Source organism: Rhyacophila brunnea, unplaced genomic scaffold, assembly GCF_057557595.1.
Source record: "Rhyacophila brunnea isolate RB1 unplaced genomic scaffold, BYU_Rbru_1.0 scaffold_1, whole genome shotgun sequence".
Taxonomy (NCBI): domain Eukaryota; kingdom Metazoa; phylum Arthropoda; class Insecta; order Trichoptera; family Rhyacophilidae; genus Rhyacophila; species Rhyacophila brunnea.
This window is the reverse complement of record NW_028232751.1, coordinates 61495661-61510831: the sequence shown is the minus strand read 5'-3', so window position 1 is coordinate 61510831 and position 15171 is coordinate 61495661. Positions and strand designations below refer to the sequence as shown.

Sequence of the window (15171 nt, the reverse complement as noted above, 5' to 3'; positions counted from 1 at the left end):
GTATATCTGTTATTTTCAAAATTTGTTTATCGCTGGCTTCCACTAAGACTAAACAGACAAGAACCAAACAATATTATTTTTATTGTTGCATACTAGATTGTTTTATTCATATTAATATTTTGCTGAAATTTTATTTGGTGTGTCATGACTCATGGTAAACAAATTGAACGGGTGATTGGAAAAAGGATAATATTCAAAAATTATAAAAAATATAACCATTTTGTAGGTATTTGTATATTCTTTCTATTTTGTGTAAAACGGGGAATATTCCAGCCTCACTCTATTGTAAAAATCGACCATTAAAGTTTACATGAGTAGAAAAAATATAATATTCTAGGAATGTTACCTTTTGACTACTACTATCCACACTGGAGACTGGAGAGAGTGACTCTTGACTTGAATTTTGTATTATTTTAATATTTTTTTGTAGTTTTGATTCATTAATAAATATGTTTTGTTATTATTAATGATATTTTAGTTACTGGAAAAGGATAACGTTCCAGCACCTTCAATTAATAATACTTAATAAACTATTGACTATTTAAACTTATTTTTTGTATAATTAAATACTTATAGGTTAGACGTACAATTAATAACTCATTTGGATGCGGAAGTACAATTTTTGCGTAAAAAGTTTGGTTTCAAAATTATTTAATTAATTAAATAAATAAATAATTGTATGACGCAGTCTCCACTAATAGGTTAAGAGTAGTTTTTATGTTTTCACGTTTTTTTTCACTGACGTTACGTTCCCTCGATAAAATATGGCACCCAGATACTTCTTCTGTGATGTCTTCTTTTCTCATGGCCCCAAGTCTGTCACTCCCGGATACTATGCTCAATTCGGATATATTATACGAGTAATATGAGCAACGGATAACGATTATTCTCTTTTAATTACTAAAACACTGTACGAAAATATAAAACTCTATTTTAGATGTCATAATATAACTTTCCGCTTTTGTAGGGACTCACTTTAACTCATTCATTACTGCCCCATAGGTACTAAACATTTTGATTTTTACCACGTTTTTCTTAGCTCGTATTCTTGTTTGTCCGGTGGTTGTTTATCCAGTACAAATTTTGAAATCAATTTTTAACTAACTTCCCGACTAGCTAGACATTTGAAACTTTTAGAATATACCAGAACACGATTCCAATGCATTCTTTTAATACTTGTAGCCATCTTTAAGTAGAATTGATTTAATTTTCAGTTAACTCTATTTTGTATAAAAAGTTATTTCGGAAGAAATCCGTAATCCAATCCACTATTATTGGTTGCTAAGCAACAAAATTATTAATGTATACGTGCGTTCCTATGGAAATCAAAATGACATTTCAGTATTCTATATGTGTTTGTTTGTTTGATGCAAAATAGCAAATCCTAGTCCATAGTCCTAAATTATTAATACATAGAAATGTCAAGTTAATATGATTCAACAGGAAATTTAAAAACGTGGTACTTATATAAAAAGTTCTTTTTATCTTGTAATTATTTACCGTTAATTTACCTTTAAAATATTGTGAAATAAATCTTAGCAATGCTCCCAGAGAACTCAGAAATAATAGGAACTGGTATGGAAAATGGAAATGGAAAATTTACGAACCGTAGCTCTCGACAATTTTACGAAAATATTTACATAGGTAGATAAATATATATGCTATATGCATAGGTAGTTTTCTAATTTTATGTGTATTTCATAAATATAAGTGTTATATGGTTTGTTTACCTCAGACGGTCAAATTATTTATTGCATGAAACAGAGCAATAATTTTGGGAATTTTATGAACCGGTACGGCGCTCCGGTGCACTCCAGTTCATTTCAAGCCCTAGTGTGAAGTAACAGGTAACCGATCTCGAGTGTGAGATAAACTTAAGCACGTGTCAAAAATACGTTAGTCCTTCGTTCTGACAACTGCTCTCGGTTTATGCACTGACGCTCATTCAATATTGGTGTATTTGAATGTTGCAACACACACTATTGCACGCTTTAGCAATGCAACGGGTGGCGTCTAGATGTATCTATAGTCTAAGATTGCACGTCTATAATGTGTAGTTAATTTTCATATGCCACACACATTCAAAACCCAGAGTCAAAATGCAGTGTATCGGAATTATATTTATTAATCTGTTTTGTGAATGCTCCATTTATATAGCAGAAAAAATCAGGGCAATATTTGATTTATTATCTGTTAACCATACTTACCTACTTAAGAGTTCGGTGGAGCTGCGCCCGTACAAATCACGCAGGTTTTTAAGCCACGGAATGCTAAACTTTTGACCTCTCAGACCTCGAGGTACTGTGGTACTGTAGTTTTCTGTTTTTTTATAATATGTACTACGCAGAACTTTGCTGTCAATGCGCAAGATATCTACATAATATAACGTTAAAATAGGTATATTTTTTTTTTGTAAATAATGTAAAATTTCGTGAACATAGCTCAAAAAGGCGGTAAGTAGTAATTCCAGTTAGTAGGTAGGTACTTAAAAATCTTTTTTTTAACAGTAAAACATTGATGAAGAATGGCCAATATGATAACTCTCTTAAATTGATAGAAAAAAGTATAATCTTATCTATTTTGACATCGGTGTGAAGCTGTTCGGAAATTCTCCTTATAAAACGGATGTGAGTCGCGATATCACTTCAGATTTTTTGCAACGCCTCTTCAAATTTACTTCATCGAAAAAATTTTGACATTAAGTATCTTACTCGTTTAAGTATACCTACGTTTAATATTTTTTACTAACTATTTTTATATTATCTACTTGTGTAAGTATATATTTTTTTTCTGTTATTAAACGGTGGATTTTTAAAAGCATAAATGAAATGAGTAACCACATCAATCACACTAATTTTAGCAGCTATTGGTTATAACTGTTTTTATAGTCAAATAGGCAAAGAAATGAATTGTGTTGTAATTCACAAAAGACGTGTAGTTTAACGTACCCGGAAACTTGTACGTATGCAGTTCGCCGTATCACACTTTACCGTGAAATGTTGTATCGGAAATATATGGCCGTATATTAACTCATTCGCTGCTAACTATATAATGAGATTTTAATTAGTACCTTTAAAATGCACGTTAATTACATCGATCGGCCGCCTAGTCATTACGCGCATGTGTGTCTTCAGCGTCCAAAGTATTAAATACCGTTCAACCTCTTTGGCTCGTATAGTACCAACTCACAGCAAACAAATTTTGAAATTTGCCGATATACTGGAGTATTTGTTAGGTAAGGTTAGGTTTTTTATTCGTGAATTCATGAATTTTGCCAAAATCAGCTATGAGAATTGAATTAATGTTCATATTGAATCTAATAAAATTGGAGACCGTATAGTTTACTGTCATCTCTTTCCGATAGAAAGCTCACGGCGAACTGTGCCACGGTGAAATGTTTTACGTACAATTTACATGTAACCGTAGTTTAATTATTAAACTAACGTCACACAATTTTGGTATAAGAAAACATCAGCTTTATGTAACAAATTTCACTCGACATGGGTCGAATTTAGAATAGCAAAAGGTTGCATCGGCTATGCTGCTCTTCGCGGTGAATGATTTGAGTTACCCTATCTCCATCCGCCATGTAAATGCAGTCACGACTTGTGCACGGCCGCCTTCCATAACGCTATAAACGTGTCAGGATGAAAATATTTTAGTGCCACACTTCCTTGTCCCAAAACGAAGCTGCACGGGACTGATATTGCAACCATGCACCTTGGTGCTAAGAGTTTTAGAAAATAAAAAAGAATCCTGACTTGCTCTGCCGTCATTTATCTTTAATGACATGAAGTGTTCTCTGTACGCGTGTACTGAAACTCTACCGAAACAGAGGAGTCAGGTGTTGAAAGCGATTAATCTGAGGGATCGGAATTATTCCGTCCTCCAAAATATGACGCAGCAAATTTGTCTGGTCAGTCATATTTTGTTTCGGCTATCCGCGTGACATCACCGTTCCGGCATGGTCCTGCCTGTGTGTGCGGAAGAGGATTGCAACATTGTGGGCCGTTTCGATTTATGGCCATATCACTGGCAGGACGTTTTGTATGTGCGATCGGCGTTAGAGTTATGTTCTTACCCTTTTCCATTAATATTTTTAGAGACTGTAGCTTGTTTCCATCATAATGCATTCAATTATTAAATTTTTGTGTCCTTATATTATTATGTTGTATCTAGCATACACCCATTCATACTACGTTATGCTACATGGTATATAATATAATACGTAATATGCCGTGCTAATTGGGCTTAATTATTTTATTTTTAACTTATTATTATATTCAATAATGTATTTAAATCAACGACATGTCCATTGCATAATTATTGTTTTCATTAACTCATTAGCATTATTTTGTGTGCGTTATTTTGTGATAGTTAATATAGAATTAAGTACATTTATCAAATAAAAACATGTTTTAAATAAATATGAAATCCGATTGAAATTAGTTAAGTACCTATTTTGTTTTCAACATTTTGGCGTGTGTTATGCATTGCACTGGTATGTATTGCACTAGCATTGCGATGAGAGCGAATAAATGAAATATGTAATCGAGGAGCTGGGTAGAAGATCGGCATAACTATTGAATTTTCGTTTTGTGGAAAAATCGTTTAAATATTTTGTTGTTGTTGTTTTTTAATATACGACTATCAAACATCAGTTTACATGTGGAATTTTGTAGTGACGTCATTTATGGGGTACTCTGTAAAATGACGTCACACATTTTTCGGTATTATTGATCTCCTCTCCCATTTTTTCCATCGTGACATTTCCCCACAACATTCATTAAATTATCTGTCAACGCCATAGTTTCAACCTCTCTCCCATTCATTAAAAAACAAATTCGTTGAAAATTATCGATTTCAGTATGATGTTCCCATGGTATATTATTTTATTCTCAGGAAAACAATAGTTTATATTTCGTTGATCTGTAACGTCACATTTGTTACAACTATCCTATTAGGTTCTAAGTTATGTGTGGACCATCAGATCGAAATATGTTTTGGTGATAGGGTAATGATGTAATTGAGAAGTCTAAAATCACTTTTAAAGGAGAACGCGTTAATATTAATTAGACCCCTCTTCTATTGGGCTCCTCATTTTTTTTAAATCCTAAACATTTGGCATGCGATCTCACATTGCGCGAATTTAAGGTTAAAAAACAAAAAGCTTTTATCAGTTTCTGTTCATGTACCTTACCTACTAAATTGTGTGATAATATCATTAAAATTTTAAAGTTTTTTGAAATACATCAATTTTCCATGTCAGATCTGAACACGGAATACCTGGATATGGGCTTCAGCAGGCCAGGGTCTGGCCTTGGCGGATCCTCGAGAACGAAGCGGATGCGGACCAGCTTCAAACATCATCAGCTCCGGACGATGAAGTCCTACTTTGCCATCAACCACAACCCTGATGCGAAAGACCTCAAACAGCTCTCGCAGAAGACTGGGCTACCCAAGAGAGTTTTACAGGTGAATTGGCTATTCTATTATTTTTCATTGCTTTATAATTTTTGTTTATTATTGTTGCAATTTTGTGTTAATTATACCCTGCGCTCACCACATGGGTAAGTACCTACTCTTAAATGTATACATACAACACCGTTGTGTAAAATACTCTAAATTAGGATAAATATATCGATGCTTTATTTATGTTGATGTACCTTATCCAGTTTTCTTTGTTTCGGGTAAATGTTATTTGAAATATTGAAACTGATTGGAAATTAAGGGGAAATAATATCTATGTACCATCTTAAGTATATTATGTTCTCTTTGGACGTCCAATAATTTTACACAACTACGGTATGATACAGACTAGTGTTTTGTATATAATAACTCAATTTCAGTAAATAAAAACTGGAGATACTATAGCTGTGCAGTGTGCATCAATAAATCATTATTCTTGTCTCTACTACCTACTAGCTTTTTTTTTTTTTGAAATCTTTAATTTTAATATGACAGTAAAATATTTTCAATCATGGTGAATTGAATTTTTGATGATGAATTTGGAGAACAAATATTTTCATGTCTTAAAGCTCCGCATTGTTTAAATAAAAATGCCTATACTTAACAACATAATTTTGTGTTCCTAAATTTTATTTTAACAATTAATAGAAGGAATGAGAAGACAACAGAGCCAGAGTTGAGACATATCAGCTGCAAAACGAGGCTGATATCGATCTGAAAAATACAACTGATGTTATTTTTATACAACAGCTATCTTGTAGCAGTCATATTTAAATGAAGCGTTATGCAGTTAGCCATTCAACGCAGTCTTATTCATCACATCAATGTTTAATCCTGGTGTATTGTGATTTTTTTCTATTTTGCAAAGTAATTATTTATTACATAAGGACATAATATAATATACTATTTGCATTTCAAAAATTAATATTTTTTTTAGTAAATTTACTCAAAATAGTTACATTTTATTATGCTCACAAGATATATTCAAATAACCAAGTATATTATATTATATGTGAATTAATTAGAATCAAAATACATAGGTACATACAGTATAATAATATTATATATATTGAATGTTAGGTATGGAAAATCCTTATTGTATTGCGATCTAGTCAATCCAACATGTTCGATTGAAAATAATTATATCTTCATTTATGATAGATACATAGAAATTTATAATTACAATTTCATTGACTGTAGGTGCAATGTAACGCTTTAAAATCTATAGGAATTAAATAAGATTTTATTATACCTTGCTAAAAATGCATAATGCTAAAAATAAGGAAGACGCTATGGTAATCTTTTAATATTTTGACACGTTCTTTCCTCCCCCTTAATGTCCGTAATGAGTTATTACAACTGCATTACTCACTGGAGAAATGCAAGGGAAGCAGTATAATAAAAATACAGAAATACTACAGGTTAAATTTTAATAAGTGCGTAGTGCAGTACATAGGGATTGTTTTTAAACGTTTCTATCAGCATTAAGATGACTTTAATTTCGTATTCTGAAATCTTGAATCCAGATTTTATTTTTGAATGCAATAAAAACAATAATTGGAAAAAAATGATTGTAGATAGGTAAACAAGACAAGGCTAACGTTTGGTTTGACATACACTATTCGCACCGAAAGAGTAGTTTTTTACAATATTCATATTCTATCACCGATGTCACGTTAACTGTACATAGTTGTTTCATAATCGGCATAATTCCATAATATTATGACATACCTACCTATGTGAAGCGTAACGATGAAAAAACTAATTGATTGAGTAGTATTATAATATGTAAACATGGCGTGACCGCGCGTACTTAAATAATATTATATTTTCAAGCATCTTTACTGTGAATATCGACATCGATTGGCCATTGAACATGAGGGAATAAATAAATAATTTACTATGAACTTGCCAAGCGAATGATTTATATTATTGTTCGCATTCAGGCGTGACTTTTTATGTATAAACGATAAAAGTTAAAACGTATTTTAATTATTATGATTCTAACCAAGTTCGCCAATCAGTGTAACTTTTCGCTGTTCTGTGAAATTGTTTTTTTTTAAATAACTGTATTGTTAAAAAACGTAACAATTATGTATTTATATTATTTGCGCGTTAAGCAAAATACCACAGAACAGATTCTGTGTTCCCTGAAAAATACAATATCACTTTTAACAGCAATACCTAACCATGAAGACCTAGATCAATATTATGTCTAGATATTATATATAAGAGAATATAGAATGACCTTCCACAGATATGCGACAATATACTCGTACCTACACTAATTAAAACAATTGGTACACAAATTTAATGGATGACTTTTTCACTTTTCAATAATAATATTAGTGTATATACGTAGGTACTTACCCAAGATGGCTGAGAATCCCGGGTCTGGTAAAATTCACTTCAATGTGTGTTTGGACCCAGAGTGTAGACCTAATACGTTGACTAGGTGGCTAACGTCCGTTTCTCGTAAAAACATGTTTTTTTAAATACAACTTCCACTTTGTAGAGGCCTATCCTCTTAGGTCCCCTTAAGTCTTTACAATGGCCCAAGTTAAGCAAATGTTGGAGCCTTTTGATGCGTGTTGAATACCGACACTCAAACGTTGGTCAACATTAATTGTTGGCCAACGCGAATTTAGTTCTTCACAACAGCTAAGTGACAACAAAGACTTGTCTGACTTGGGCCATTACGTGGATCCAACATTAGGGTCGAACTTGGTGATATTGGCATTAAACTAATTATTTTCAGTACCTACCTAATAAATTATTCCGAATGACAGTAAAACTTTTAATTGAGTCATTGGTAGAATGACATTTTAGAAACGATAATATATATTATATTATTTCTACAGGTTTTGAAGTTTGCACCTATTTCGGCTCTAACAAATCCATTTGTTTTGTTCCTACCTAAATCTGTCACTGGATTTTTTTTCTATTAATATTTATTTTCAAAATGTGAATATATTATGGGCAGTAGACATGCTAGAAATTCATGTAGGTATTTAGCGGTAGATGAAGGTGGTTGTTGCGTGGATGTTTGGAGGAGAGTTTATTGATCGATACAAGAATACAATAAAAATACAATAATACTTTAATAAATATGACAGCGTTAGATTATAATCGCGGGTAATGATGTACTGGTGAGATCGATGTGATCAAGATATCGATTATATTAATGAACTGAGAGACTTGATTCAAGTGGAGTGATTGACTCGATGATTGAGTGAAAATTCATGGATTATCCTTCCAATGTAACAAATGCATTTCATAATAATATTACAAATGATATTATCGCAATTAACAAATCATAACATACCCTACTGATCTAGTTATGATTGAGGAAATGCTGACAATTATTATCGCTCTATTGTTTTGTTTTGACAATAAAACATACTACATATTAAAGTGTGTCACTCATTGCTGCAGGTATAAGAAGATTATTACACCGATGGCCTAATGTTAATATCACGTAAGTGACTTTTTTCAAGTTGTGCAGGCAGCTAAAATAACTAAATATTAATATACCGTATCTGACTATTAATAGTTCCCACATGCTATAACTACATAGCATGATAATAATCCAAAACGTAAAAAGTGGCAAAGCAAAGCACATAACTGACATAACGCCTAATATAATGATCTATGATGATGATATATAAGATCTAAAAACATCTAATAAAATGTGACATACATATAGGTCAGATACGCGGTATTGACATTAGACCATCGACACCCAATTCACTCTTAGTACAAAGTTGCCCTTATGGTTACAATAAATATTCAGCATTAACTCAAGAAATCGTTGGTTGTTTTACAACATTACCAATATTAATTAATTAATAATCATGTTTATTTATAGGTATTGTAGTTTTCTTAATATTTGTACCATGTAAATCGTATTATTATAGTTTATTAATCTAAATACAAAATAAAACTACTCACATATTTTATTAGCGTTCACTACTCGTGAATTGATTTCTATTTTATGATATCGCGCAAGCGCTCACTTTAGTGTTAAACTTTTCAGTAAAAATAAATATTCCGTTGTAATTGGACAAGAACAAGATAAATTGATCGTTGTGGACAGTATTTTTTCACACCAGGAAGAAAGAGAGCATGCTGAAAAATGTAGCTTTACAGTAAATACGTTCTTTGAGTACCTACTCATTATAATATATTTACCATATACCTGCATAATTCTATACATTTTATTAGTAATTGGTTGGTACAGATGAGATATAATACCTACACATTTTTCGTGAATCAGTTTGCTTTCAAGTTGCCTTTGTGTAAATTAATAAATAGATAGTAGATATCCATATTCGTTTTTATTATTATTCTTTTAGATCATGACAATAATAATTGTTGTTTTTTTTAACACCTGGGTACCTATATGTGTATTGAAATGTTTAATTTTTCATTGTATTGGGTGCATTGAATTATACAACAATATACAGATAACTTAGTTAGAAATTATGCCAAAAATGCCAGTTGGATCGATAGCATAATCAATAGCACTCATTCGAATACCTAATTCCACTTGGGCCAATATATAAAGTAACATATTGAGGATATGTACATTTTAAAAAATAGGTACCGCAGTATTGCAGTGCCACCTGTCAACAATCTTCGCCCCGATTAAAATAAATGATTTCTTGATTTACGTGTCAACTTATTTTTCATATTTACAATTTTCGCTTACGTAAGTAGGTACCTATACGTTTTCTCTCAAACTTACAACTACCTCTTTTAATACGTCTTCACCGTGTCTCGCTCTCTCATACGCGTTCAGATACATCTCCTCTTATGCATGACAGATAAATTGAGACAAATATGACATAATGTAATTACCTAAGATTATGCGGCTTTTCAAAAATTGATATGTATTTACATTACAAATAATGGGACATTCTTAACTGTTATATTGAATAACAAAAAAATAAATATTTGATCAAAATTTTTCTTACAGGTAATATATAAGTACATATTATGTACCTTGTGCTGATTTTATTAAAATATTTTCTTTTTCAAAACTTCAATCGCAAGATATATTTATTGTCAATAGTGCACAGATTTCTATGCTTTCAAAAAATATAAATTAAGAAGTGTTTCGAATTGATTAAAAAAAACTTCGAAATGAGTGTGTGATGAGTTATTAAAATTAAGTATTTATACACAAAACGTCCATATACTTAGACAATACGAATATATATTATATCCCTACATACAAACAGCGTATTTGATTGAGCCAATTTCTATTTCGTTTTAGACTCTCTCAAATTCAATTTTCTCAAAACATAGAAAACTAGACATACAATATAATATGTGAACTCATCAAAATTATGTACATATTTCAATGAGATAATATCTCATTGAATATAGTCATATAGGTACCTACCCTTATCGGAAGAACTTATACTTACTTTTTTTTACAAATTAAATACTTAGATGAAACAGACTGCCGTTTTGTATTTAATAACTTAGTTTCTGAAATACTGGACAGTGACGCCCCTAGACAAAATGCCGCCCCTCGGCAGCGCCAAAATTCCACTTCATTTTTTATTCAGTAATTTTTTATCATCTTTTCATGACTAAGAAATGTGCTGTATGGATACATTACTAACAAAATATATATATCACAAAATCTAATTTAAATGCCATTTCTATTTCAATAGACAATATTGCGATTCCACGATTTATACGGCAGATACATTTAAAATACACCTGACAGCTTTCAAAACTCGTAAATGACTGGCAAAAATATTTGGATAAATTAATTAGCTATGTATGTAAGAGTACCTACCTATAACTCAAATATAACTCGTAAATCTGCACGTGTTATTGCTAGTCATCAAAGACGTGATGTCCAAAGACAACGGAAGTAAACTAGACATCGCGAATCCGACAAAAAATTACAGTCCTGTTAAACATTGTATGTCAATTAATACACTTTGTTTCCAACCAGTGAGCTGTATTTTTTTATAGAAAGATATTTCCGTTATTACTAAGATTAGGTACCTATTTTTATATATCTAATGATTCTCCTCGATTTGCCGCCCTTCGAGTAACTGCCGCTAAGCGACGCTCAATCTGCCAACCCCCATGGGACGTCACTGATACTGGACAAAGAATATCTGCGCACTAATCATAGATTATTGTTGCAATGATAAAATACACGTTGAATCTCGTAAGAGTTACCTATAGGTATATAAGTTTTTGGACGATTATTATTCTCAGCGCATACGTAGCCCACAATTTCACATCGCGCTAATTCAATAATCACGATGACGAAGCGAAAATCTTTGTAATTTTTTTTGTCGGAGTTTTCGGTGGACCTTCGTCCCCGGAATCCTTGAGACCGTCAGGGGAAAGGCTCCCACAGTTGATGATGATGATTATGATGACTCGAACGAATTCCTGTCAAATTGTCTTGCGGTGAGTGTGTGTGCCACTGTGTGTGTATGTTGGCAGGGAGCACCAATCGGGGGACTTTACAATTTTATTATAATTGTTGAAAGAAATAGCAACAAAATTTATTTTTATTTTTCGCAATCTATTCGCTCTATGTTCTAACTTCACAGTGTTTACACATACATTCTACAGATCGGTTAGGATACAGTTAGGTATATCTGTTGTTATACGATTGTCAAGAATGCTAGTCTAATAGATGAGTTTTTATAATGATATTTGTAAAAAAAATATATGAGTTGCCTAGAGTCAAAACTCAAATTTTTCGATTTTCTCATTTTTTAGATAATAATGCAGTGATTCTAAATGATCTAAAAAAATCAAAATATAAAAAAATAGTTTGATATAAAAAATCACTTTTAATTATATAAAAAAAAAACATTTCCAAAAATTACTCTTTGGTAAATTATATTTTGGCCCTAAGGTTTTACTAATCAACCAGGAACCTGTATTTTTCTCACACTGTCTTGGAGAATTTTACATCTTGAGAAAGAAACGTTATGAGATCCATAATATCTAATATATAAAAAATAATATTTGTTTGTGGGTTTGTTTGTTTGTTTGTTCGTTTTGAATGCACTGCCATACCGTTCATCCGATTGCGATAAAACTTTGTCAACTTATTACTTGCACTTTCGCGAAGAGTATAGGCTATACTAATATATAAAAATGAATGTCTGTCTGACTGTATGTCTGTCTGTCTGTGTGTCTGTCCCGTATGCGTTCCTATACCATTCATCCGATTGCGATGAAATTTTGGTAAGTGGTTGTATGCATATCCATGAAGGTTTCTGAATTAGAAAAATCATCATCTTCTTCTTCTTCTTCATTCGATTTTCTTTTATTCGTATGGTTCCTATACCATTCATCCGATTGCGATGAAATTTTGGTAAATGGTTGTATGCACACCTATAAAGGTTTCTAAATTAGAAAAATCATTATTTTCTTCTTCTTCTTCATTCTATCTTCTTTTATTCGTATTGTTCCTATACCATTCATTCGATTGCGATGAAACTTTCATCGGTTGTTGTGGTAACACCCGTAAAGGTTTCTGAATTAGTACAACCATCTTCTTCTTTTTCTTCATTCTATCTTCTTTTATTCGTATGGTTCCTATATCATTCATCCGATTGCTATGAAACCTTCATAAGTTGTTGTGGTAACACCCGTAAAGGTTTCTGAATTAGTACAACCATCTTCTTCTTCTTCTTCTTCTTCATTATATCTTCTTTTATTCGTATGGTCCCTATATCATTCATCCGATTCCGATCGTCAGTAGTTGTGCCAACACCCGCAAAGGTTTCTGAATTTGTACAACCATCTTCTTCTTTATTATATATGTATTCTTTTATTCGTATGGTTCCTATATCATTCATCCGATTGCGATGAAACCTTCATCAGTTTTTGTGGTAACACCCGTAAAGGTTTCTGAATTAGTACAACCATCTTCTTCTTCTTCTTCTTCTTCTTCTTCTTCATTATTTCTTCTTTTATTCGTATGGTCCCTATATCATTCATCCGATTGCGATGAAATTTCCGTCAGTGGTTGTGCCAACACCCGCAAAGGTTTATGAATTTGTACAAACATTTTCTTCGTCTTCTTCATTATATCTTCTTTTATTCGTATGGTTCCTATACCATTCATCCGATTGCGATGAAACCTTCGTCAGTTATTGTGATAACACCCGCAAAGGTTTCTGAATTAGTACGACCATCTTCTTCTTCTATTCTATATTCTTCTATTTGTATGAGTTCCTATTCCATTCATTCGATTGCGATGAAACCTTTATCAGTTTTTGTGGTAACACCCGTAAAGGTTTCTGAATTAGTACAACCATCTTCTTCTTCTTCTTCTTCTTCATTATTTCTTCTTTTATTCGTATGGTCCCTATATCATTCATCCGATTGCGATGAAACTTTCGTCAGTGGTTGTGCCAACACCCACAAAGGTTTATGAATTTGTACAAACATTTTCTTCGTCTTCTTCATTATATCTTCTTTTATTCGTATGGTTCCTATACCATTCATCCGATTGCGATGAAACCTTCGTCAGTTGTTGTGATAACACCCGCAAAGGTTTCTGAATTAGTACGACCATCTTCTTCTTCTATTCTATATTCTTCTATTTGTATGAGTTCCTATTCCATTCATCCGATTGCGATGAAACCTTTATCAGTTTTTGTGGTAACACCCGTAAAGGTTTCTGAATTAGTACAACCATCTTCTTCTTCTTCTTCTTCTTCATTATTTCTTCTTTTATTCGTATGGTCCCTATATCATTCATCCGATTGCGATGAAACTTTCGTCAGTAATTGTGCCAACACCCGCGAAGGTTTCTGAATTAGTACAACCATCTTCTTCTTATATTCTATCTTCTTCTATTCGTATGCGTTCCTATACCATTCATCTGATTGCAATGAAATTTTGATCAAGTGTTGTGCTCACGCCCGCAAAGGTTAATGAATTGATAAAACTATTTTCTTCATCTTTTTCTTCAATTCTATCTTCTTCTATTCGTGTGCGTTCTTATACTATTCATCCGATTGCGATGACATTTTGACCAGTTGTTGTGCGCACGCCCGCAAAGGTTTTTGAATTAGTACAACCATCTTCTTCTTCTTCTATTCGTATGCGTTCCTATACCATTCATCCGATTGCAATGAAATTTTGATCAAGTATTGTGCTCACGCCCGCCAAGGTTTCTGAATTGAGGCAACCATTTCTTCTTCTTTTTCATCTATTCTATCTTCTTCTATTCGTATGCGTTCTTATACCATTCATCTGATTGCGATGAAATTTTTGTAAGTTGTTGTGCGCACACCTGCAAAGGTTTCTAAATTAGTATTATATAAAATACAAAGTTCGTTTAATCCAATTTTGGTTTGTTAGTGCATATTAATAACATTAATAACGTTTGCGTATTTTGGATTCGATTCTAATTTAGTGTTCTTTTGTTTGACCTTTACTCCTATTAGAATTATTTTCATATTGATATATTGTATTACACAGATATTTTAATATTAAAAAAATAATTACCTCTTATTATTTTTTAAATATCTAAGATAAATATAACCACGAAGCGACCCTGTGCGAAGCCGGGTACTTCAGCTAGTACTTTATAAAAATCAAATTGAGGATGTCACTAATGATATTTTATTAATTTCATTACAATTTTGTGATTACGAAAAATAATGCTCTAGAATTTTTTGGCGATATAGGTATTAA

General features: G+C 32.1%; 1 protein-coding gene across 1 annotated transcript in view; it reads left to right on the top strand.

Annotated features, from left to right (window-relative positions):
• The window catches only part of LOC147080032 (protein apterous-like), a 193440-nt gene that overhangs the window by 153650 nt on the left and 24619 nt on the right, over positions 1–15171 (top strand). Inside the window, exon 5 of the mRNA XM_085947776.1 lies at positions 5270–5475. Within this exon, the coding sequence (XP_085803902.1) occupies positions 5270–5475 (206 nt within the window). The remainder of the gene's footprint in view (positions 1–5269; positions 5476–15171) is intronic.